At 45.2% G+C, this 24,194-nt stretch overlaps 1 protein-coding gene across 1 annotated transcript in view; it reads left to right on the top strand.

The window, feature by feature from the left end:
• Nucleotides 1-24,194, top strand: part of CD99L2 (CD99 molecule like 2) — a 79,483-nt gene that overhangs the window by 32,594 nt on the left and 22,695 nt on the right. The window contains exons 2-6 of the mRNA XM_067548130.1: nt 7,946-8,011; nt 13,730-13,768; nt 17,728-17,793; nt 19,375-19,413; nt 23,350-23,442. Coding sequence (XP_067404231.1) covers nt 7,946-8,011; nt 13,730-13,768; nt 17,728-17,793; nt 19,375-19,413; nt 23,350-23,442 — 303 coding nt within the window. The remainder of the gene's footprint in view (nt 1-7,945; nt 8,012-13,729; nt 13,769-17,727; nt 17,794-19,374; nt 19,414-23,349; nt 23,443-24,194) is intronic.

Genomic DNA, 24,194 nt, shown 5'->3' with positions numbered 1-24,194 from the left:
GCAATATAGAAAATGTGCCTCTCATTTTGCCTATTTGTCAGACTGGAAGAAGTCATTGCAAACTACTGGGGAAATGCCTATTCTTCCTAAAATGCTTTTTGTTCAGCCATTCGTATCACTCAGGAACAAGGGAGTGACTAAAATGCAGACTCTCCAGGCCGGGAAGGCTCAATGGTCCTGTCCTTGGGGAGGAATTTTTTGATCCAGAATAGAATTTTAATTTAAGAACTGACCACAGCGGCTTTAAAGCCACTGTTCTGCTCTGTTGTGTTGCTGTGAAACGGCAGACTAATAGCCTCTGTGGACTGGTAGTCTGTCCTGTCAGCCAGCCTAGAGAGCACTGAGGCTATGGGTTGTTGGATAGACAAACAGAAGGTGCTGTGCCACTGCTGGTGTATAAATCCAGCTGCCTTGCTTTCATACTGTCCATGTGCTAGGTGATTTAGTAGTAGTAGTAGTAATATTATGGTAGTAGGAGACCCAATCATGGAGCAGGACCTCATTGTACTATGTGCTGTATGTTCCTTAGGTATGTTACGGTAATGCCTCGGAGCCCTAGTCATGGTCCAGGAGTCCATTGTGCTAGGTACTGTACAAACAATGGACAGAAAGATAGTCCCTGCCCCACAGTGCTTGCAGTCTAAGTCTTTGCTTTTTAAATTTAACGGGAATTTAAAAGGCAAGCGCTCCTTGATTTGGCAGAAGAAATAGAGCATGGTTGGACCTACCCAACCTTGGTGTTGGAAAAAGGAGATGATGATGATGAATAGGGCATGGCTCCAAAAATGGCTTCTAACTGCAGAGCTGGAACTCATATGCAAACTTGACACAATCAAACTGGGTCTGACTAGGGACTTGGAATGGCTATCTCATTACAAGAAGTAATTGTCACTGTTCACACATTCTCACCTTCTAATCAATAGTTGTGAATAGACCTCATCTACTCTAACTGAATGGACTTTGCTAACACCCTCCCCTCCCCATTGTTGTTCCTTACCCTTGGATGTATATATATACCCCTTATCTGATTTCTGTTTCTTGCATCTGATGAAGTGGGTTGCAGCCCATGAAAGCTTATGCCTGCAGAAATTAAATTTGTTAGTCTTTAAAGTGCTGTTTGATGGATCTCCTTTATGTAATTAAATAGTAACCAAGCCACACTCCAGAATTGGGGTTGGGGGGTGGGAGGAGGGGAGGAAATCAGTGGAAACCAGGTTGTGTAAAATTTTTAAAAATCATCTCAAAATCCTAATGTCCTGTACCTCTTTCTACCAGTCCTTGAATATCAGTTTAGGATATAGCTGTGGTGGTCTCCTAGCATTGCTCTGCCCCTCTGCAAAGTAGTTCCCATTTGTCTTGTTCCATTCCAGTGGTACAGCCCACAAAGTGTCTGCAAAAACTAACAAGCCCACTTTTTCTTCCCTTGACTGCAGCAGGAGTATTCCCATTGACTCAGATGGGGACAGGATGAGGCCCAACGGCCAACCTTTTTTCCTGGTGTGAGGCAAATGATAAAACTGTGCCTAAGGGGGAAGGCATTGGGAATGACTTCACTCTCCTGTGAGCAGAAACAAATTGGCAGTGAACCTTGCTCCAGCGCAGCTGCTAAGGCCTTGGTGTTTTGCTGGATTTTGTGGCAGAACAACAGCCCGAACAACTAGCATCGGGAATCCTGCACTGAGCATTGTTAATGCAAGGAGGGAGGGAGCTAGAAGAGAAACCAGTTTTAGACCAGCGAAATGCTAGCAAATTGGGTATGTTTAAAGGAAAAACAGCTTAAGAATATTTAGTGTGTGCTCAAAGGAAGCATTTCTAAGACTTATGAATAGGAATACATACCACACACTTCCCTGAAAAGTGGAAACAAACCCTAATATAATAATACTTTGTGCATATGTAGCATTTTCATCTGAGCTTATACTTTATAGAGGTGGGGAAGCGCTATTACAGTTGCATTATATGGATGGGGAAACCGAGGCACCGAGCAGTGAGTGTGTTAGTCAGGAATAGAACAGATTCTCCTGAATATAAATTCCCTGCTATAAATACCAGGCAATGCTGCCTCCCAGAAAAAGGTAAAAAATGTGCATATTGAGTTTGTTAGCTGGATTTTGAGTACCTGGCTGTGAAGGGCCAACTTAATTACTGTTTAATAACAGAATCAGGAGAGTAGTGTTTTTATCTATCAGGGTGAACAGACAAGCGTGTGTATTTTATTGACAAGGTGCTTGGTTATTGATCCATAAAGTTGTAATAAGTCTCTGTTATCCTCCTCAAGATGTTGTCAGCTTTAATTAACTAGCAGTGTACTATTACCAAAACACAGGGAATTCCTCCGCTCAAGCTGCCCTGGAAAGTGATCTCTGTTGACTTGCTTCGGGTAATAGTAGGAAAGCATTGTGAAATGGATTGTGCCAAATACTGTAATTCATGGGTAAGAGTTCAGTGGATAAAGACGTTAGGTATATCATGGAAAATCCTCATGGAAACTTGGGAAAAAATAGTCTCATCCAAAAAATGTCCTGATTTCATATTCTTTATGGGTGAATATCACTTCCATGCAGGGTCTGCTGCAGGGTCCCTGTACTGCTTATGTCCAGAACACAGCCCTCTTCCCTGGGTCAATTTCTCATAACATGGAGATAATCCTCTTTTCACTAACACAGTCCAGTATTACCAGGTACCATATATCTTCCAATTAAAAGGGGGCACTCTGCCCTCCAGACTTTGAAGATGGCAGCACTAGCTCAAAACTCACCTGCTGTTTTACAGGAACACCCACATCTAATGGGACTAATGGCACATTTAAAGTGCTGGAGCACCTTCCTGAATCGGGGCCTATCATAATGGGGGCAGGGAGCATTTTCCTATTAGAATATTAATGCATTCGGGCAGCTGCCAAGAAGAGTGCAGCAGCAGATCTGTAGTTAAAACTTGAGTAGGTGTCTGAGCATCATTCAGCTGCCTATTCTTGCTAATCAGAGTTTACATCCACATTCCCATCTCAGCTCAGTTATTCTCTTTGTTCTCTGATCTCCTGATAAATCAGTCGAGGTGGGGTGGCTGAGCCCACCCTTCTCAGGCAGCATGCTAACTTTCACAGTTTAAATGCTTGCCATGAACTACAGTGACCCCATTGCTCATTTCATTCCATAGTCTGCAATTACAAACAGCCTGGCTTTGGGAAGGGAGTGTGTGGCGCATGTCCAAACCGTCGCAATATCCAGAACATTTGGTCACTTTTAACTGGAAACTGATACTGAGAGTGAGGATGCTAATAAAACTCCCATGGCAAGAACACATGGAGCCCTGACTGGGCTGCAGCAGACACTTCTCTCCCTTAGTCTTCTTTGAAAATCCCAGCCGAAAGGAACAAGAAGATGAGGAAAATATAAATGTTATTTAGAAGGAAAAAAAAAAAAAAAGATATTTTCCAGATGCTCTTACTCAGACATGGCTTGGATTTAAACTAAGCTAAACATTTTCAGGTGTGGAAGAAGATGAAACAGCTTCCTGAAGAATAACACCCTTCCCTCCCCCTCCATGACGTTTCAGAGACTGGGAAATTCTTCACAGTTGTTAGCAGTTATGTGCAGTTTCCCTCTGTCCCTGCCCTTTGTGAATGGCCATGGCGGGGTTGCCCAGCACAGCCAGAAGCCTAGACCATCCCCAGTGCAATGCTCTCAGCACCCAGGAATGTGCTTCAGTGGCTGCCCCAGTGACTTGGCTAGGACACTGTCATTAAATGTAGTAAAATAAGGGGCAGTAAAGGAAACGGCGGGAATTAAACTGCCCTTGAACAGACTAGAATTTGGACATTTGAAAGCCAGCATTAGTTAGCTGAGCTGAGACTAAGCCCTCCTGGCCCTCGCCCTGCTTGTGTTTGTAAAAGGCCCTCAAAAATAATTAACCAAACTGCGTCAAGGCGAGGAGACCCACAAGAATTGTGGAGACATGCCACCTTTCTCTTCTAGGGAATTTCCCTTAGGCACAGACAAAGGGAAAGCTTTGAAATGGACTCAGTGGAAATATGCTTGCTGCGTGGAACAAGAGGCATTTTCATTGTCACACACTGGACTGGAGCTGCACATTTCTCATTTAGTTTTCAGCACCCTAGGCTGAATCACGCCTCCTTAGCTATCACTGTTTTACTTCCTGTAGGAGTTTGGCTAGTCTAGTCATTCACCGGGTAGCTGAGCACACTGCCTGAAAGAAGGCCCCTTTATGTTCTGTAAAAGAAAAGGAAGTTATAACTGAACACATCTGGCATCGTGTTTCCAAGTCTAACAGTTTGATAGAGGAGCTGCAATCTCCCTCTGACGGCACATTTCACCAACTGCATTATCATATGTAAAAAGCAAAAGATCCTGCCGGGACCTGTTAATTACACAACCTGTTGTACTGCAGATCGGTGCCCTTAACATTTATTTAATCACTGCGAACAGGAAAAAAAAAAAAAAAAAAAAGGGGGGAAATGGGAGGGGGAAGGCTTTTGGAATACAAATGTGAATGTTAGTATTGCTACCATATTCCAGCCTTCAATTAGCTTTTGCACTTGCTACAAAGTGCCGTATTAGAAGGGAATTCAAATAGAGTGTAGATATGGTGCAGTCCCAATGGGTGAGGTTTGTAGCATTTCGCTCTTTTGTCCCTTGTCACGCTGGAGATTTTTATGACTTTTCTTTCCTCTCTGTTATGTTTCATTTACAACACATAGAAAACAAGGCTTATGTAGCAACATTGGGGAAAAGTGAACCTGTGCAGACAGAATGAAGGCTAGAGAGAAGGATACAATATGAGGAAGGCAAGTCCCTACAATACTGATAAAGATACAGAACGTCAAGGCAGTGATGTTCTCAGCATTAAGCTACAGTGCAAGCTTTCTGGAGCAGGCACAGGGTTGTTTGTACAGCACCTAGCACAGCAGGGCCTTGATTAGGGCCCCTACATGTTACTATAATAATACTAGATAGATAAGGCGGCTGAGGTAATATCATTTATTGGACCAACTTCTATTGGTGAAAGAGACAAGCTTTCAAGCTACACAGAGCTCTTCTTCAGGTCTGGGAAAGGTAAATAAAGTCACAGCTAAATACAAGGTGGAGTAGATTGTTTAGCATAAGTAGTTAACATATATTCTAAGGAACCATTCAATGAGAAGTAGTCCATTAACATCACTGCAGTCATGGGACAAAAAGGTGGGGGGCTTAGTGGGTCACAGATTTTTGTAATAAGCCATAAATCCAATATCTTTATTAAGACTTTTATTGTCTAGTGAAGTTGTGAATTTAAGCTCCCTGGCTTGTCTTTTGAGGGTGTTGTGCAGGTTTCCTTTGAGGATGGGGACTGAGAAATCAGCTATGGAGCGATCGTTGTATGAAAAGTGTTTGCCCATGACTGATAACTTTGCTAGACACTAAAAATCATGGTCTTACTGCTTGCCTACAGTTGAAATGCTGCTGCAGCTGTGCCGCTGTAGCACTTCAGCACAGATGCTACCTGTGCTGACAAGAGGGGTTCTTCCATCAGCGTAGGTAATCCACCTCCCTGAGAGGAATTCTTCCATTGACCTAGCATTGTCTACATTGGGGGGGTTAGGTCAGTTTAACTACATCAGTCAGTGGTGTGGATTTTTCAGCTGGATTGACTTAACTTTTGAGTGTAGAAACTTGTGGCTGGCCCGTGCTAGCTGACTCAGGCACATGGGGCTAGGGGTAAGGGGATGTTTTATAGAGATGTAGATGTATGGGTCTTGGGCTGCAGCCTGAGCTCTGGGACCCTCCCACTTCGCAGGGTCCTAGAGCCTTCACTCCACCGCAAGCATCCACACTGCAATTAAAGAGCCCCTTAAGCCTGAGCCTGAGTCAGCGGGCATGGCAGTATAGACGTACCCTCTGAGTCCCTTTCCCAAAGTGGAGGAAGAGCTTTGTGTCGCTTGAAAACTTGTCTCTTTTACCAACAGAAATTGGTCCAATAAAAGATAATACTTCGCCCACCTTCTCTCTCTAATATCCTGGGACTGGCATGGCTGCAACCCTGCCAAATGTAATAATATTGTCGGTAGTAACAGATTCTGGGTCCCAGAACGGTAGATCAGTTCTGAAGTCCAGTTATTCTGTCTAACATTCTGGAATTAAAGGTCACATGCTCAAAGTTCTTCAGTTTGCATCATCTTTCTATACCACTCCTTGGACTTCAATGGAACCATTCACGTGCTTGACGTTAGGCGTTTGCTTATATGCCTTGATGAATTAGGGCCTCAGTCTTGAGCTGCTGCTACGCATGGTTCCCTGCTTGGTTCCCCTATGTGTTCAGCAATCGATGCTTTCTAGTGCTGAAGTACCATTTCCTTTGCCAGGAGTGTGAGAGCTTTTCCTGTCTCACAGGGTAGACACTTGACTGGTAACCGGATGCAGGAGGCACAGATTGGGGGGGGGGGGGGGGGGGGGGGGTGCTGTATCCAGTGGAAAGCACAGTATGAGCAGGAGCACTACAGGTGGTGATGCCCAGGGTATGGATTTGAGTTTGAGGTTGTATTTGATTCCCCAAGAGCAATGGGCCCTGATACCAGATTACTAAACAAAAGGATTTGTTGATAAAGATCCCACTTCATCTGTTGTGTTTTATCTAGTGCCCTATTGCACCCTGCCCGTATCAGACGGCTTGTTTTCCACCATAGACATCTCCATTCTCACATAACGAAAAAGAGTGTAAACCTTTCTAATGACAAATTCATCTGTGGACTGATTTAAGAAAAACGAATTGAGCAAGCAGCAGCATAATGCTCTTGAGTGCTGCCCTGGAAGATACAGAAATACATAATAACTTCAAAACCATAGACCCTGCATTTAAATCATTTCATTGTTAGCCAAGTTTACCTTTAAATAGATGGTACGTGAAACAAGACGTGATGTGTGAATAACTGAAATCAGAGCTGAATGGGTTGTAATACTTAGTGACCACCATGTGTAAAAGTTTTTCACTGAAATGCTGATACCTGCTTTTTGATGGACTAGTGCCTTTTCATTGTTATTGTCCTTGTCAGTAAAGCTTTAAATTTATTCATGAAGCAAGCTGGAGCTCAGGTGGCAATAGCTAAATCCATTTAGCAGTAGGAATAAGAAGAAAGCCATTTTAATGTTCTCTTGCAGTGCTGCAGTACTTAGCAAACCCAAAGGATATTAATTACTCAGCATGCTCTGAGATGTAAAAGCATGAATTTATCAAGACAAATGCATTCAGAACTAGGCTAAGTCAACAGTAATTAATGTGATGCAAAAAGACAGAGAAAGGAAGGATTAGCTGGACCTACTGCATTAGAATAGCATATAGTTTAGGAGCATCATTGGGATATTAAATTATAGGAGATAACTAAGATGTCGTGAGGTATCGTTAATAAATACGCTCTCTGCTTATCAGATATACTCTTTGAATATGAGTATGTTCAGAATTTATATTGCCTGGACAAAGTGAGTGTGAAGTTGTATGTTTAGCAGGCACAACAGCAAAAAACGTTTAATATAAAAATCTTTGCTGTTTGAATGTACCTTTGGAGAGGAGGAGTGAGAGTGTGTGTGTTTTGCACACAAATTATCTAAGCTACTCTGATATTTTTATGGTGTTTAGCAAACGTATAATCGTGAGTACATCCACAGATGAGTGGCAGCTACAGAGATGAATTGGTAGGCTCCACTTGACAAATTTAAGTGTAGCATGTGTATTTAAACCAAATCCATTAGAGCAGACAAATGAAAAATCCAGAGATGACTGCTCTGCAATTTAACAGTCACAGAATTCTGAAAAGGCTGATGTCTTCTTCATCATTGGTAATGGGTCAGATTTAAAAATCTCTAAAACTAAAGCAATTTAAGGGAACAAGTCTAGCCATGCTGTATTTAAAGTTGTTTCACTTTGTCAGTGAGTAATGCCATTTCTGCGTTTCCAGGATATGGGGATGATTTGGACGATTTCAGTTTAGCCGATGCATTGGATGACCGTCCAACCAAGCGACGTAAGTACAGATTACAGGAAAAAGCAAATAATGATTGTATGTGTAACTATCTACGTGGATTATACGCAGAAAAAGGTGAGGGGCTTACATGACCCAGTCATCTTTTCCTGGTCAGATCCAGTTTCCATAATTGTCAACAACTAAAATAAATATTACTCCTGTAAAATTTGTTTCTAATTTAGTGGTCCTTTGTGTTGTGATGCTGGTTAGCAAGTCACGTTGATTTAGCATTCTGACACCCCATTAATATCGAACACATGCTTTTGCGTTTCTAATTACTTGTGCTGTCATTCATTCATTCATTCATTCCCATGTTTGCCTGGAATGAATTGTGTAATGCTTTTCTTTTCCAGCAGGCGTGGGCAGTATTTTCTGAGATTGTGATGTTCTGACTCCTGCCTTCTCCATTCCCCGCTTGCCCTCGCTGGGTCTGTCTACACTGCAGTTAGACTGCTGCAGCTGGCCTGTGCCAGCTGACTCAAGCTCCGGCTCATGGGGCTGTTTCATTGCAGAATAGGCGTTCAGGGGACCCTGGTAGGGCTCAGACTTTCACAAGACTCTCCCTCTTGCCTATGTTGTTTTGCTTCCACAGTTGATATCAGGAGCACTTCAATGGCTGAATACCCATTTGCTCCCCCTTCCCCAAGCAAGCGCCTAACTAACCCCTTCGCGGAACAATCAGGGATTAAGAGAGCTTCCCACTTATCCCCAAAGTACTACAGAGACCCCTCTCCTCCCCTCTTCCCTACATGAGCTGCACATGGGTTCCTGCAGCCCCCTTAAATGTACATAGCTGCCTTGGGAGCAGGGGGAGAAGACGGGTTAGGGACCACAGCCAAGTGTCTAGGGGATAACCAAGCAGTTCTGCACCACCCAGCTCCTTTGCACACTGGGTCTGTCCTGAGGATTGGCTGGTTCCCTCTGATGCTGGAATGTGCAGTGGGAAGCTGCTGCCCTGCCACGGACCATGATTTTTCCGTGAACAGTATGTGGCCACATTTAATATAAAGAATTTATGAATAACGATGGTTTAATATTTATCATGGCTAGGTGACATTGCAGGAGCACAGCTATTTGACACAGCCAGTCCTTAGACATTCTTTTATACAGAATAAGCCTGGGGCCAAATCCTGGTCAGTCTCCCTTCTCTCTCTTCCCCCCCCCCCATGAACAGTATGTGGCTACATTTGTTGTATAGAATTTATGAATGGCTGGAAGTGGCATTTTGCGCACACATGATGTGCTGTTCTCTCCAATTCTGCTTGTGCACAGAGTGGGGGGTTCAGACATATTCATACAGTCTTCAACTGCAGGCCTTCCTCTGCACCTGCCTGATTATTCCTAACCCCTGTGCAACCTCCTGAATTCTGTCCAGATCATTCAAATTGAGTTATCTCACAACGAATTGCATAAAGCACAAATGATTTTCCTTTGTAAGCAGTCCAGATAGAAACATTAACTCTTCCTCCAAAGGCAGTTGGAATGAAAATCTGACACGACTGGCTTAGTCACACTGTGTGTGGCATGTCCCAAATCATGGTGCGCAGTGTAAAAGCGTGTTCTGCAATAGACTCGTTTCACTTCACCACTGTCCACCAAGCAATCTCCAGAGGGATTTTAGGAATATAGAAAATCAACTCCTTTACTAGAACATTGTCACAGAATCAAGGTCCCATGCTTTGAAATAGATGAGCACCAAGTGCATGAGTTTACAAAAATGAAAGAGCCGACTTCTGCCCTGAATAGAGCAGTGGTATTCAGACCTATCTTAGTTAGCAGCCGAAGAAAGACTAGCTTATTGCTTAGAGAAATTATATGAATTCAAAGAAATTTGGACCCCCTTTCTAGATACATTTGGATAACAAGTGTTGAGATAGCTCAGAGAATGAGAGGCCTCCATTCCGCTTATCCCTTCGCTTCTTCCCCCTCCTCCCCCCTCCCCAAAATCTCCCTTCTCTTCCTGGCTATTCATCTGGATCTTCTCCTATTCTGTTACTGTTACCTGGCCCTAACGTGTTACAACTGTGTGGTGCTGTCTGGTTTTGTGTTGTTTGGTCTCTGACAAGTTGTAAAATTGCATAATAGCCGCATCCTATTGGGTATCCTGTGGAACATACAGTATTTGGAAACATACATAAGCTGTACATTTCATTGTCAGTTTCTTTATTAAAATTAATCATCCAAAAAAAAAAAAAAACCAACACACACCACTTTCACTTAAGCTTGTGCAGCATTGGGATAGCTAATCCAGTGACAAGGTCTTATTCTATTGATGCCATTTCTACAGAGCACTCCAATTGGGCTGTATGAAAAGTACTTTTACTAACTTAGTCTCATGTTCTTGATGTAATTTCATGCCTTAGATCTTTTGTGCACTTAAAAAAATCTGACCAGGAAAAGCTTCCTTCTCCGGTAGATTAAATTTTTCATGGGCCTCCAAAACCCGTTTGAAAAGCCAGTGACCCAGTACCATTTCTAGACAGCATCTAGGGAAAATAACCTGTTTTAGTTAATTTTTTTGGTGACTTCTAAGAGGGAGGCTTTATCTGGCACTTGAGAAGGCAAAGAAAACTCATTTTTATTTTAAGGTATGGCTTAATATTTTTCATGGAGTGGTGACACTATTTCAGGAGCACAGCTCTTTGACAGAGCTAGACCTTAGATACTGTCTTATCAGAATCTGTGTAACTATCTATTCTGTGTCATTTTTGCCCCAATACAACTCTGTGGAATTCAGGGGAAGGACTTCTGATTTACACAGACCCAACTCTAGACCAAAGTCTTTGCATGGATAAATAAACGCAAGGAACCAATCACAGAGTGAAAGGCTGTTTTCCTGATCCTGTCTGCTACTAGTACTTAGCATTTCTCCTCCATACATCAATGGACGCTTCAAGAAAATAAGTCTGTATTTAATAACTTTACTAGCATCAATTATTGTACAGCCTTGGGAGTATAATCACGGATGGGCCACGTTCTGTCCTGGAATGGGTTTGTGTGGCTTCAATTGATCTCAATAGGAACTGCCAGAATATGCAAGAATGGGTTCCCATGGTGTGCAGAATCAGGAGGCCAAGTCCTCAGCTGGTGTGAATAGTTTGTTCCTCTGAAGTAAATGGAACTACACAAATTTACAGAAGTGGAGGGTCTGCCTACGGAGGGAAAGACCACTTTAGTTTTACCAGAGGGCTCCTTGAAACCCAATCAAGGTATCCAGAATTCAAGGGTCGGTTTATTCCCCTTTCGGATCAGTGCTCCAGATGCAGCACTTGAAGAAGTCCCCAAGTCTCAAAAGCATCTGTACTAACCCAAGCAAGGCACATGTCAGATACAAGACTACTAAAAAACCATGGCATTCCTATTATTGTCTTGCTTCCCATCACACATGCACACGCTTTAAAGCTATGGTTCCCACACTGTGATCCTTAGACTACTGCTGATCCATGGACCACATGTTGGTGATTCACAGACAGCTACTGCTCACATGGTGCTGGCTTCTCCTTGGTTCCAGCCACACTATCACGCTGAAGTCAGCTAAAGATACACCAAATTCCTCCCTATTATCACTTTGCCACCTAAACAATCGCTCAAATTGCCACTAGGACACTGTATGACTGGGGCCTGGTCTACACTAGCAAATTAAGTCAGGTAAACTACGTCGCTCAGGGATGTGAAAAATTCACAGCCCTGAGCAGTGTAGTAAGCCGACCTAAGTTCCCCAAGTAGACAGTACTAGGTTGATGGAATAATTCTACCGCCTCTTGGGGAGGTGGATTACTTACTCCAACAGGAGACTCCATCCTGGTGGCATAGGTAGTGTCTATCCTGAAGCATTACAGCAGCACAGCTGTTCTACTGTAGCATTTCAAGCCCTGAGAATAGGAGGGAAGGTGTTACACTCTAAGATTTGAAAGGGAGGTGGGTCCCTGGGGCTGTGAATGGGATGCGATGTGCATGTGCCCTGTTGATAGCCTATTAAAGATGTGATCCAAGCTATGAACAGATTTGAAATCCCTTGCTTTACAGCGTAAGCACAGATCTCAAGCTCTATCAGGTCTTATTTTAGCTTCTGCTCTCTTGTACTGGAATTCACACAGGGAAAAATAAATGCACATCATCTGAATGGGACTATTTTCTGATCTGATCTCTTCTGATCTGCCAGGGCTAGAAATGAATACTTCATCCCACTAGAAAGATGATGGATAATGAGGTATTAGATCAGTGACCACTGTGAAGTCTATCACATACTGATAGAGGACTGGATGTAGCAAGCCTTGGACCTCTCCCCTGTGTGATTTCCTATCCCTGCAGAATTACACTGACCTCCACACATCTGCTGCAGGAGAACACTGCTCCATGCTGAGCCAATGTGGTCCAGGTACAAGGGAGAAAACATCCCCAAGTCCCAGGGTTATCGAAGTCTTAAGACATATCTCGAACTGTGTCCTTGGACTTGAACAGATCAAGCACCAGGAAGAAAATGCCTGAAGGAGGCCAGCTGACTTAAATCATGGGACAGCACTGGAAATATTGCCAGATCAGAGACGTTCTAGTATTCAGAGACACAGGCAGAAATTAATAGGAACAGGGCAGCCACAACCTTTGTTCATATTTTATTCATACTCATCGTAATATGGCCCAGTACTAACAGATAATCAGTGGCTTACAGTATTAAAAAAGAATCACTTTGGCCTCTTACCACAGTATCGACAATATCAGGAGTTGCAATATTTTCCTATTTCTAAAAAGCTCTCATTGACCAGAAATCAACGCAAGATAGAATTTCCCCTTAAAATGTAACTATATGGTGTGGGGCATTATAGATCTTATATTGTCATTGAGTTGGGAGACCCGAGCAGGTGGCAATAAAACTTAATGCGGCCTCCATGTTCTCAGGAATGTTATTTGCTTTACTCACTGGACTAGTCTTCTTGTTAGCAGTTGGTTTGCTGAGTCTCTGTTTGAAGTACATAGTTTGACAGTAGGTCAAAGTCTGGTCGTAGCTACACTGGACAGCAGCATGCTTTAGGGTGACTGAGGGCAGAACTTGACTCTGTGTTAGCAGTGCTGTCATTGGCGAGAAAAGCACGTAATTCCTGATCTTGTACAGATGCTTAACTTTACCTACCGGTGTTGTCCAATTGATTTCAGTGGGATTACTGGTGCTTAAAGTTAAATACCTGCACGAATTTTTGCAGGATCAAGACCTTAGTGAGGTCTGCAAATGAAGTATCAAAGACAGAGTGGTTTTCAAATGTATACCATGATTTAATTCATGTTGAAAAATGTGGTTTAAGAACTTTGTAATCTTCCATCTCACACATGAGGTGTAAACATACTGTGATGAATAAGCCCGTATAGTTTATTTCTAAGCCCTGGTCTACGCTTACCTGGAAATTCAGCGGCAGTCAACGGGAGTTATGCAAGCTCCCATCGACTGCTGAGCTTCCCTTCTGCGCACCGTCTTCACTGCACTGTGTCGATGGGAACGCGGTTCCCATCGACGCAGCGTTACACCACATGAGGAGGTGGATTTACTGCGTCGACTTCCTGATCGATTGAGCGGGTCTACACTGACCGCTCAATCGATCCAGAAAGATCGATCTGACGGCAGCGACTTTGCCACCTTCAGTATAGACATACCCTAAGTCACAGTCGACAAATTTCCAAGTGACACTAGTAACTAAGTTTTTTTTTTCCTTTTCTTTTAAATCACAGCTACTCCCAAGTTGCCCAAAAAGCCATCGGGCGGAACAGGTGAGGTGTCCGTATTCATTCATCATTCAAACAAAGTAATGGTTTATTTCTCTTGCAAACATTTATAGTGAGCAATGGGTTATTCTCCTACTGTGAATAACTGGGAATTTTCTGGTTGATTTTTATGAAAGAATGTGAGACTCAGTTTCCCCATACCTCGTATTGTTACACAAACACAGACACCCAGCCCGGGAATGAAGACATTAATTTCTTTCTTGAAACAAGACAAGCAATGGAGTTAAGGTGGGAAAGTCACCTAAAGCATGAATGAACTATCAAGAACTAAAATTGCAATGGGGTAATTAATGCAAACCTGTAGACAGTTAAACTGGTCTGCGGAAGTGCTGCTGCCTGGGAGAAATTGCATACCCTGGTTTTGACTGGGATCAAAAAGCCCTGCAAGCAAAGAATTGAGAAGTGGCCAGTCTGATCCAGAGGAGGGTCACTCTCGTCCAAACCAGAAGCTGACGTGACACAATAACGAAGAGGGGCAGACCCTGCAGGAAGTGTTTGAAGGACTTTGAAACCTATCAGGAGCTCCAAGTGGAAGATGAGGAGGCCTGCTAGGACAAGCACACTTACACGTTGCTCGTGGTTTTCAAGATAGGTTTTCTCTAATGCTTTTGGCTCTGAATAAATCATTTGCCTGGTCCGTGGCGAGCCCTGTCATAGCTTCGGGGAGAGAACAGGATGGCAGGTGCTGAACTAAATTCAGACTTGCAGAGGTGCTGAGAGTGAGCTTTAGGAGGAAATTGCAGCCAAAGTCCCCTGTCTGGAGAGAGGGGAATGCATGTTCCCACCCAAAGAAAGGTGATGGCTAATGGCCTGAGACCTGAGTGGGGCACCCTCCAGGGGGCCATGAAAGGATCAGAGGTACCATTACTTTGGGATCTGTGACATATCTGGTGGCAAAGGTGGGATCTATGATGGGAATTTCCAGAAAGTGCCAGCAGCAAGTACTGTTGAAGGAGAAAGCACAAAGTGTCCCATAGCCTGTCTAGGAAAGGGTGAAGATGGGACAAATAGGAAAGGTTATGTGTGAACAGTCAAAGGAAGGTCAGCTGGTTGAGACATGCAGAGAGAGACAGCTAAACTCTCAGGAGCTAACAGAGTAGCAGGTCAGCTAGCTGTGCCTTAGAGGAGCAGGACTGTGAGGGACACCTGGATCTCTGACAGAGTCCAGCGGGCAGGAGAAATCTTGGAGATGCCTCCCTAGACAGAATAAGGGAAGACGAAGGACAGAGGCAACTGCCATGTTACAGGTAGAGGAGAGGATGCAGCTGGAGGGAGAGAAACTGGGCTTTGAAGTCCAGCAGTGCGGATTGCAAGAAGCGATGACAGCGTGAGGAGAAACAGGGCTAGCATGAACAAGAAGAGAAGGACAAGCAGCAGAGAGAGCTGAGCATGAGCTCGAAGTGGAGAAGAATGGGCCAGCAATCCCCTGACCCAGTGAGTGGAGCCAGACCTCACGTACACGATCCTGTGGGTGACAGATTCAACAATGCAATTTTTAGCCCTGCAGCACAGAATCTCAGAGCCCAGGTCAGGGGAACTCAGGAACATGGGGCTCAGCCTGCAGGGCTGAAAAATCGCAGTGTGCACATTCAAGTGAGGGCTGGAGCCAGACTTTTGAGATGCACCCCCTTCCCAAGGTTTCAGAGCCTGGACTGCAGCCTGAGCGCAAACATCTACACGGCAATTTTCAACCCCACAGTCCAAGCCAGAGTCACCTGACCTGGGCCAGCCACGGCCAGGCCATGGGTCTTTTAGTGCAGTGTATATGTATCCCAACTTACCACCTTATTTTAGAGAGGAGGTTGACATGGATTTATTTTTAAATGCTCTTGAAATGGGGTGTGAAGTGAACACGGTGTTGCAAGAAGTTTTGGGGAGTTCAGAAAAAGGGATATGAACTAATGCTTGTATTCCAACCCAAATTAGGGGTACATAGGAAAAATGGGGAGCTAGTTGGGGAATTAGCACAGCTGATGAAGCTTATGAGTTTGGACCAGTTCTATGAACTCTGCTCCCCTGACCTAGAACCATGGTTAATAGACAAAAATCCTAGGGTAGTACGTGTAGGTGAGAAACTCTGATCATGTAGCTAGATGGCCTGGGTTTGATTTAAAAAAAAAAAAAAAAATCAAGGGAGTTGAATGAAACCAGAGAAAAGAGATCAGCGTCAAGCCGAGACCCACGCCCAGCTGGGAGGTCTCCAGCGGGAGGGAGGCCACCTCAGAAGGATCCCAACGCGAGTGGGGAAAAGCATTGGGTCACCTTCTCCAGGATTGCCCAGTGCAGTCCTGGAAAAGCCACCTGTAGCTACACCTTGCAGATAACTGTGTGGCAGAAGGCTTGTCGCAATGGCTCTGCAGTGCGGCCAGCAGGGGCGTGAATTGCAGCGTGCACTGAAGCACTGCGCTGTAGCTGCCCTGTGTAGACCTGACTAGCGCGAACTAAAAGTGCCGAGTTCAGGTTAACACAGTCCTGTTTCAGACAAGCCCTGAATCTGTGGAGGAAGGGAGTCACACAGTCCCATTCTCCTGGGTGCAGATCCAGCAGGTTCCCAGTGGGAGTGGAACTTGGCGGAATTTAATGGCAAGACACTGGTGAGATGGAGAGATCCTCAGCGCAGTGTAGTGAAACCAGATCGCAGGCTGAAAGGGTGAGCACTCCTGGTGTGAAGCCCTTTTGCACCACCTGCAGCCCAGATTTCAGTGCCGAGACAGGAAGGGTCAGGAGTGCTGTTGGTTGGGATCTGGAACAAAACCCCTTTCGATGTGCTCCTTGGAAATGAGGTTCTGACTTTAGAACCCATCCAGCTTTCTCCTGGGACAGCAGAGTGTCTGAATTAGACCCATACAGTTGGCTGTAGGAACGTGTATGAAGTGATCGGCCAGGATGCAAATGGAGTAGCCGACAGGGAGAAGAGTGGGGGTGGAGGTTGGTCTCCTTCCTCCTGCCTATATCAAAGGGAAAGCAGGGTTAAGTTCAGGTTCCCAGTGTATGCAAACAGATAGCGGGGGGGAGATGAGGCCACCGCCTGCTCCCACACAGATGAGTCTTCCTGACTCCCTGAGTCCTGTCCCCTGGGCCAGAGAGGCTAGCCCTCCGCCTGCCCACACCAGGGAAGTTGAGGCAGTACAAGGCATGGTTGTGGCTGAGTCCACAGTTACAAGAAGGGAAATGGAGGCTGCTAAGGAGCACTGCCAGAGCTATGACACCAACACCCAAGTACGGCACACAACTGCTGCTTGGGAGATTGCAGAGGCGACTACCGCCAGGAAGGGGGGAAGTGACTTATTCTCCCCTGTCTATAATGGCCTGATGGGCTCTGAGAAGGCAAATGATTGAGCAGGGTGGGAGAGGAATTGCTGCTCACCTAATCTCTGCAGGCGGGAAAATAAAGGCAAACCCAGTGGGGCATGGGGACAGTCCACCCACAGAGTCTGAGGTGAGGTGTTGTGATGTCATGGGGTCCGGAGTCCCTGACCTGGGGGCGAGTAAAGCATAGAAAGGAATTTGACTCTGGGAGGGTTGAAGATCTCTTGCCAAAGATTTGGGATCCCTCAGCAGTTGAAAGCACTGACTGTGGTTAAAAAGCAGCTTTGCAAGGAGCCAGGCCTGTGTGGATTCCTCCATCTGACCAGGGAGTTATTGCTATAATTCCCCAGTGAGGGGACCTCCAAGGTATGACCAGGGCAGCCGACCCCTTGAGGACCAAATGTCACCATCCTCAGTCCATAGGCACCAGATGGGAGGTGGGAATGGAAGTTCACACCCAAAAGTTTTGGGATGACAGGGATAAGCAGGGGCAGATGAGAGCTCTCCTTGAAAATCCGCCTAGTAAATTCTAAAGAGGAAAAATAGGTGGGTTGGGTGTCAAATGGCTCTGTACTGCTTGATGACTAACGTGTCAGGTGTAACGAGCAAAGCCAACAGCAATTCTTTGCCTGCAGGATATGGGGATGGCGTGGATGATTTCAGTTTATCAGATGCACTGGATGACCTTCCAACCAAGCGACGTAAGTAACCTTTTTATAGGAAAAAGAAAATGATGCTGAGTAAGCGGTGGTCAAAATGCCAGTTGCCATGATTCTTTTTTTTTTGTCCATGACTTGTGTATCCATGATTTAAATAAACTCAGGTGCAGCTCCTGTCCCGCAGGGCTGGGCTAGCTTCCGGCTCTGGGCACAGCGGGGTCACAGCAGCACTCGGGTTTGGCCCAGCTGCCCTTCTGTCATTATGATGGAGCGGTAGCTGGGCCAAATTTGAGTGAGTGTGGCTGAGAGCCCATATGCCAGATCACACCACCACTCACTCAAACATGGCCTGGTTTCCCCCCAGGGAAATGACTGTGGGGTGGCTGGACCAAAGCTGAGTGGCCTGTAACCTCACAATGCCTGGAGCGGAGAGCCAGCCCCAGCCCTGTGGGACAGGAATTCCCTGTCTGCAGCTCACCCCTGGGGCAGGATCCAATCTCCCCACTGCCCTAACACCCTCCCATCCCCAGGAGCAGGACCTGATACCCCTACCCTACATGCCTGCTCCATGGCGCTCCCATTACTTTACACACCGTTTTGCCCATAACCCTTGACTTTTACTAAATTTACTGTGGCTGCTCCTTGATTACAGATAAAAAATGCCGCGGCAGTCTGCACTCTGAATCCTGACACACCATTAGAAAAATCACCAGCTTAGAGGTGTTCCAATATTCAGAGACGCAGGCAGAAATTAGTAGGAACAGGGCATCCACATCCCTTGTTCATATTTGTTTCAGACTCATGGTAATATAGCCCATTATTAACAGACGTCAGTCATTTACAGTCTTTAAAAAAGATAAAACAGACTTTGGCCTCTGACAGATATTGACAATATCAAGAGTTGTGATATATTCCTGTTTCTAGAACGCTCTCATTGACCAGAAATCAAAGTAAGATACATTTTTACCTTAAAATGTAATCCTCTGTTATCTGTTGTGGTGTGGGGCACTACAGATCTTGTATTGTCACTGATCTGGGAGACCAAGCAGATGGGAATAAAAGTTTATGGCACCTCCACATCCACAGGTGTGTTATTTGCTTTATGCACTGGACAAGTCCTGTTGTGTTAGCAACTGGTTTGCTGAGTCTGTTTCAAGTGCGTAGTTTGACAGTGGGTCAAATTCTGCTCAGCTACACTGGATACAGCATGCATTAGGGTAACTGAGGGCAGAATTTGACTCTGTGGATGCAGTGCCCTCATCGGTGTTAGCAGTACACAGGTGCTTATCTTTATATTCCTGTGTTATCCAATTGATTTCAATGGGATTACTCATGTATTTAGAGGTAAGCACTGCATGAATTTTTGCAGGATCAGGGCCTTAGTATGCTGTGCAAATGAAGTATCAAAGACAGTTAATACAGTGGTTTTCAATTTACACCAGGGTTTATTTAACACTGAAAAGTTATCACATCTGATTTAAGCACCCTGTCATCTTCCATGTCACACATGGGGTGTAAGCATCCTGTGATGAATAAGTCCTTGTAGTTTATTTCTTAGTCAGAGCTGACAGTTTTCCAAGTGACACTAGTAACTACGTTTTTTCCTCTTTCTTTTAATCACAGCTGTTCCCAAGCTACCCAGAAAGCCATCAGGTGGAACAGGTGAGGTGTCCTTATTCATTTATCATTCAAACAAAATAACGGGTTGTTTTTCTTGAAAACATTCACGGTGAGCAATGGTTATTCCCCTGCTGTGGAGAACTGGTAAACGTCTGGTTTATTGTTATGAAAGAACATGTTACTCACTTTCTCCCCTACCTTGTACCACTCTCTGGGTGAAACTGCATATATTGGTTTTGAGTAGGTTCAAGGGGCGCAGCAAGCAAAGATCTGAGAGTGGTAGGAAGTGCCCAGTCTTATATAGAGAGGGTCACTCTCACCCAAACCAGGAACTGACATGACACAGAAACTAAGAGGGACAGACCCTACTGAAAGGGTTTGAAGGATTTTGAAACCTACCAGTGGCTCCAGGTGGAAAATGAGGGTCAGCGGGTAGTTGTTCGTTTTCGAAGTATGTTTTCTCTGCATTGCTGTTGGTTCTGAATAAGTCCTTTGCTCTATGAAGGCTGGTTGGTCACTGGTAACCCTCTCCTAGCCCCTGCCAGAGAACAGGACTCTAGGTGCTGGACTAAATTCACACTTGCTAAAATGATCAGAGGGAGCAGCTGGAGGAAATTGCAGCTGAAATCTCCAGTCTGGAGAGAGAGACATGGCCGTGTCCCAGGCTAAAGGCCTGAAATCTGAGTGGGATTCCCTCAAGCAGGCCATGAAGAGGTCAGAGATGCAGTTACCACAGGAACTGTGCACCTTGTGCACGTGACAGGAACTGCCACATTCACTGACTTCAGTGGCTTGTTACATTAACACACATGCTTCAAGACTAGAATGACAAAGCTGTGCCCACGCCATGCTAGCAGGACAATGGTATGTTGTGTAATCTTAGCACCTGCAAGCCCAGGACCCCACTGTGCCAGGTGCTGCACAAACACAGAACATAGACAGTCCCTGCCCAAAGCGCTTGCAATGTACACAGCAGTAGATGCCGTTTTTCAAAACTCTTCTAAATTTTTATTTTATTTTTTTATATCAGCTTCTGTAGCACAGGATGGATGCATGGTCAAGGCCCCTGGGTTGGGATTCAGGAAATCTAGATTTGGTTCCCAGCCCTTCCACTGATTCCTTTGTGACCTTGGGCAGTTCTCTTAACGGGTTTGTGCCTTAGTTTCCCCATTAATAATCTCCTACTGCCTCACACATTTACAGCTTGCAGAAAGACAACCACTAACTTTCCTTTCATGTGTAAACCCGAACAACTATTCTGTTTCATTTTTCTCCTATGTGTTTCTGATCATCCCTGACATAGGAAATCTCTGTTGAAATAGTGCAGTTCTAACTAGCTGTGGGGAGACGTTTCCCCCACTCTCTGCCTTTTCAGACGCCCTTGCTGATTAGATACTGGGACATCCTGGAGCGTCTGCTCAGGACCTATTTGAGGAATCTCACTTGGTTTCATATAGAAGTGAAAGTTTCACCATCTGCAATTTCTCCAGCTCAGTTCCAGCCAAACGTCAGCTGAAATGTAGATGGGTCAGTTGAGTAACAGCTTGAAATAAACTGCAGGAAATAAAAGAGCTCCAGAAGCAAACACACTCACTAGCTGAAGTCAACCTAACCTAACACTTTGGCCAGGATAGCTTTCGTGATGGATGCTGGGCAGATCCAGGTGGAAACAGCGTCATGTAACGTCTATGGAGTGTTAACTAAATTTCTGAGCTTTAAGAATAACTGCAGCAGAATAAAGAGATTAAACTTTGTAACGGGGGTGGGGAGGCATGTCAAAACGATCAGAATTAAGAATGGCGAGCCAGGTCCTTTACTCCACGGTGGTGGTGCAAAGGAGTGGGAAAGCCAGCATAACTGGCCATCTAGGGGTTCCCCAGGATGAGGGAAACTTTCCCCCTGGAAAGTGCAGGAAGCAGCCTTGCTGGCCTGTCCCCCTCAGTGGAGAGGGTAGGGTGGCAGGGTGTGGCCTAGACTTTGATAAGACTTGGAAGTCCATATTGAGTTCCTGCAGCCATAGCCCCAGAGGCTGCTCTAAGATATATTGGGTTCAGGGCTAGCACGGAACCGGTGGAGGATCAGGAAGCAAGAAGGGCTCATTGCCCCTGCTCAGTTATACTCTTCTCTAGTCAAGATAAAGGAGGAAGAGAAAGACAGAAGAGAACTACACCATAAGAGAGCTGCTAATCCAGTACCCCAGCAAAGCCAACCACTGCACGGAGGGGAACAGTTCAGCTGGATTTACCTGTCAGTGAGAAGACAGATACAGGCAGAGAGAACAAAGGGGAAAGTCAGCAAGTTTTCCAAATTAGAAAAAGGCATGGTGTGAAGCTCTGGCCCCATTGAAGTCAGTGGCCAAACTCCCATTAACTTCAGCAGGGCTAGGATTTCACCCCATAAATCCATGAGATTTTGGCCATGTGGCGGCGGGGAGGTGTTTGAAAGTGTGGCGCAGCCTGCTAGCTTCATATCCACATGTGGCAGGGAGCGGCTAGTTGCAGGTTAGGGTTTGCGCTTAGCAGACTGGCCCTGGTGTTCAGCTGACAGTTTGTTCTGTACTTCCCATCTGGCTTTCAGTTACAGTGCAGGACTGTGAGTAGCAATCACACTGTAGATAAGAACTGGGATCTAGCCAGCTACCTATCTCAACATGCCTTTAACATGTGGCCATTGCATGCCGGCTCTGGATTCAGTCCCAAGTGAGAGAAGCCATTTGATTCAAGATGCCTCACTGAGAAAGCTAAGCAAGCTGAGGGTTAGACTTCATTTCAACCCAGTGCATTTTTTAAAAAAAGTGTTCTTATCTGATCAGTGTCATTTCTTATCACAACTGGCGTCTCTCGAATTTCCATGTCTAGCTTCCACATGCTTTTCCTGCTGAGAAATCGCCCACCCAGCAAAGGTTCTTGGTGGAAGAGTAGCAGTGTTCCAGAAGCTAGATGGGCATCTACAACCAAATCCCTTTAGTGAGTTCTGCCCTTCGGAGGCTCCCTCAGAACGGAGCCTGGCAGATGTACCAAGGCACTGCAGATACTCGGGCAGCCCTCCCTCTAAAGCTCCATTTCCATTCTCCAGCGCGTCCTGTGCTCTGAGCTTTTTGTGGCTGAGTAGATTCTGAAATCCCTTTCTGTCCTCACTCCAGTTTGATAACATAGAACTTGCTCAACCCTATGTGTAGAGAGAACCTCTGATAATAGAGAAGAAAACAAAACACCCCCCACACACACACTTCTGGCTCTAATGAGCAAGATGGCTCTGTTCTGAAGAAAGCCTTTTTCTGGGAAAGCATGCAATTAGGTTATTCCTTGTATTCCATTTCCAGTATTGCCTTGACAACTGCAAGTATGTTCCTTAACACTTCTCACAACCCTGTGTGTCTGTTATAAGAGACCATCAGTGGAAGGGAGGGGAGAACCCTCCCCCGAATTGTAGTACAATAGGTCTAGGAAACACAATAGGTCCACGTCTAGGAGATAAGGTGGCAAATTGGGTTGTGGTCAGTTTAATCTGAAAGTTTTGCATTGGGATTGTATTCTGACAAGCAAATCTGTAGGCTATCTAGACACCTTTTCTCAGATAGCCTGTTGTGGATCATTGTATCTTACTGATTAAGTCACACCGATCTCTACGTACAATTTCTCTGTGTGAGCAATGACAAGGCAGCCATGAATCTATGTTTCCCAGCGGGCACTGCAGGTAAATGTGCTAATGCTGCCTTTAAGGAAGAGAATTAAGGCTGCAGAGCTCTGGGGAAGTTGACCACGGGAGTGGGCCACGTGTGGACTCAGGGCCATTGATGAGGTTCTGCAAATAATAATAGACCTGCACAGTGCAGGCACTTCGCGCAGATGTTCAAAGGTTGAATGGTTGCATCATCTGCCTGGTGCAGTCACAGAAACCTTTTCAACAGGGGAGTCATGCTGACAGAATCATGCTGTTTACACAATGGTGGGATTTGTTTTTTCCCTTTAAAAATAGGGGACTTTGATTTATCCGACTTCTTTGACACCATACCGGAGACTACAACAAAACCAGGAAAGGCAGCTACTAAACCCTATCCAAAGAAGCCAGGTAATACTACACGCCCTGAGGCTCTGTGTAAGAATGCATACATATGATCCCACTGCCCAAGATTTCTCTCTGGGGATGAAAGAAGGAAGCTGCTTTTCAGTGTAACCATGAGAAGCATTGCCTAGTGGTTGGATCACAGGACTGGGAGCAAGGAGATCTGGCTCACACAAACACTTATTGTGTGATCACTTAATCTATAAAACGCTGTCATTAGAGCCCTACCCAGTAAGGAGACTTCATTTTAATGTTCATAACGTGCTTTTGTGCCATGATTGAGTCCTTCCCGGCTATTAAAACACCCTTAGAAGAGAGACTTAGTAATGCACAGTATTAACTATTGTATAATCTTTTAAAATAAATATGGTGTTCCCTCTTCATTGTGCGGAAGATAATGGATATTCCAGCACTGAATGCAAAACTCACATTGGAATTCAATCTCTACTGCTAGAGCTGCTAGTGGTTGGGCTCATATATTATAATCCTCCTCCTCCTCTGGGTGACAGAAGTGCACGGTATTGCTAAAGAGACCAACTAGAATGCTCCTCCGGAGTCTTGCCCCTTACTCCTTCCTAGAATTCATGGGATGAGCAATGGATGCACCAACAGTCCAGTGATACTCAGCAGTGTCCTCAGGTCTTGGCAATTACAGCCGTCCTGGATTGTGCTCTAGAGGAGAGACACGTGCCAGTGTGTTGTGCGTGGCTGGGCATTTGAACTTCGCTCCCCGGGACCCAGATTGCAGGGGGGGGAGC

This window comes from Emydura macquarii, unplaced genomic scaffold (assembly GCF_026122565.2).
Source record: "Emydura macquarii macquarii isolate MOO-44397 ecotype Brisbane River unplaced genomic scaffold, CSIRO-AGI_Emac_v2 contig_1253, whole genome shotgun sequence".
Taxonomy (NCBI): domain Eukaryota; kingdom Metazoa; phylum Chordata; order Testudines; family Chelidae; genus Emydura; species Emydura macquarii.
Note: the sequence above shows the minus strand (reverse complement) of the source record. Positions and strands in the feature narration are given on the sequence as shown.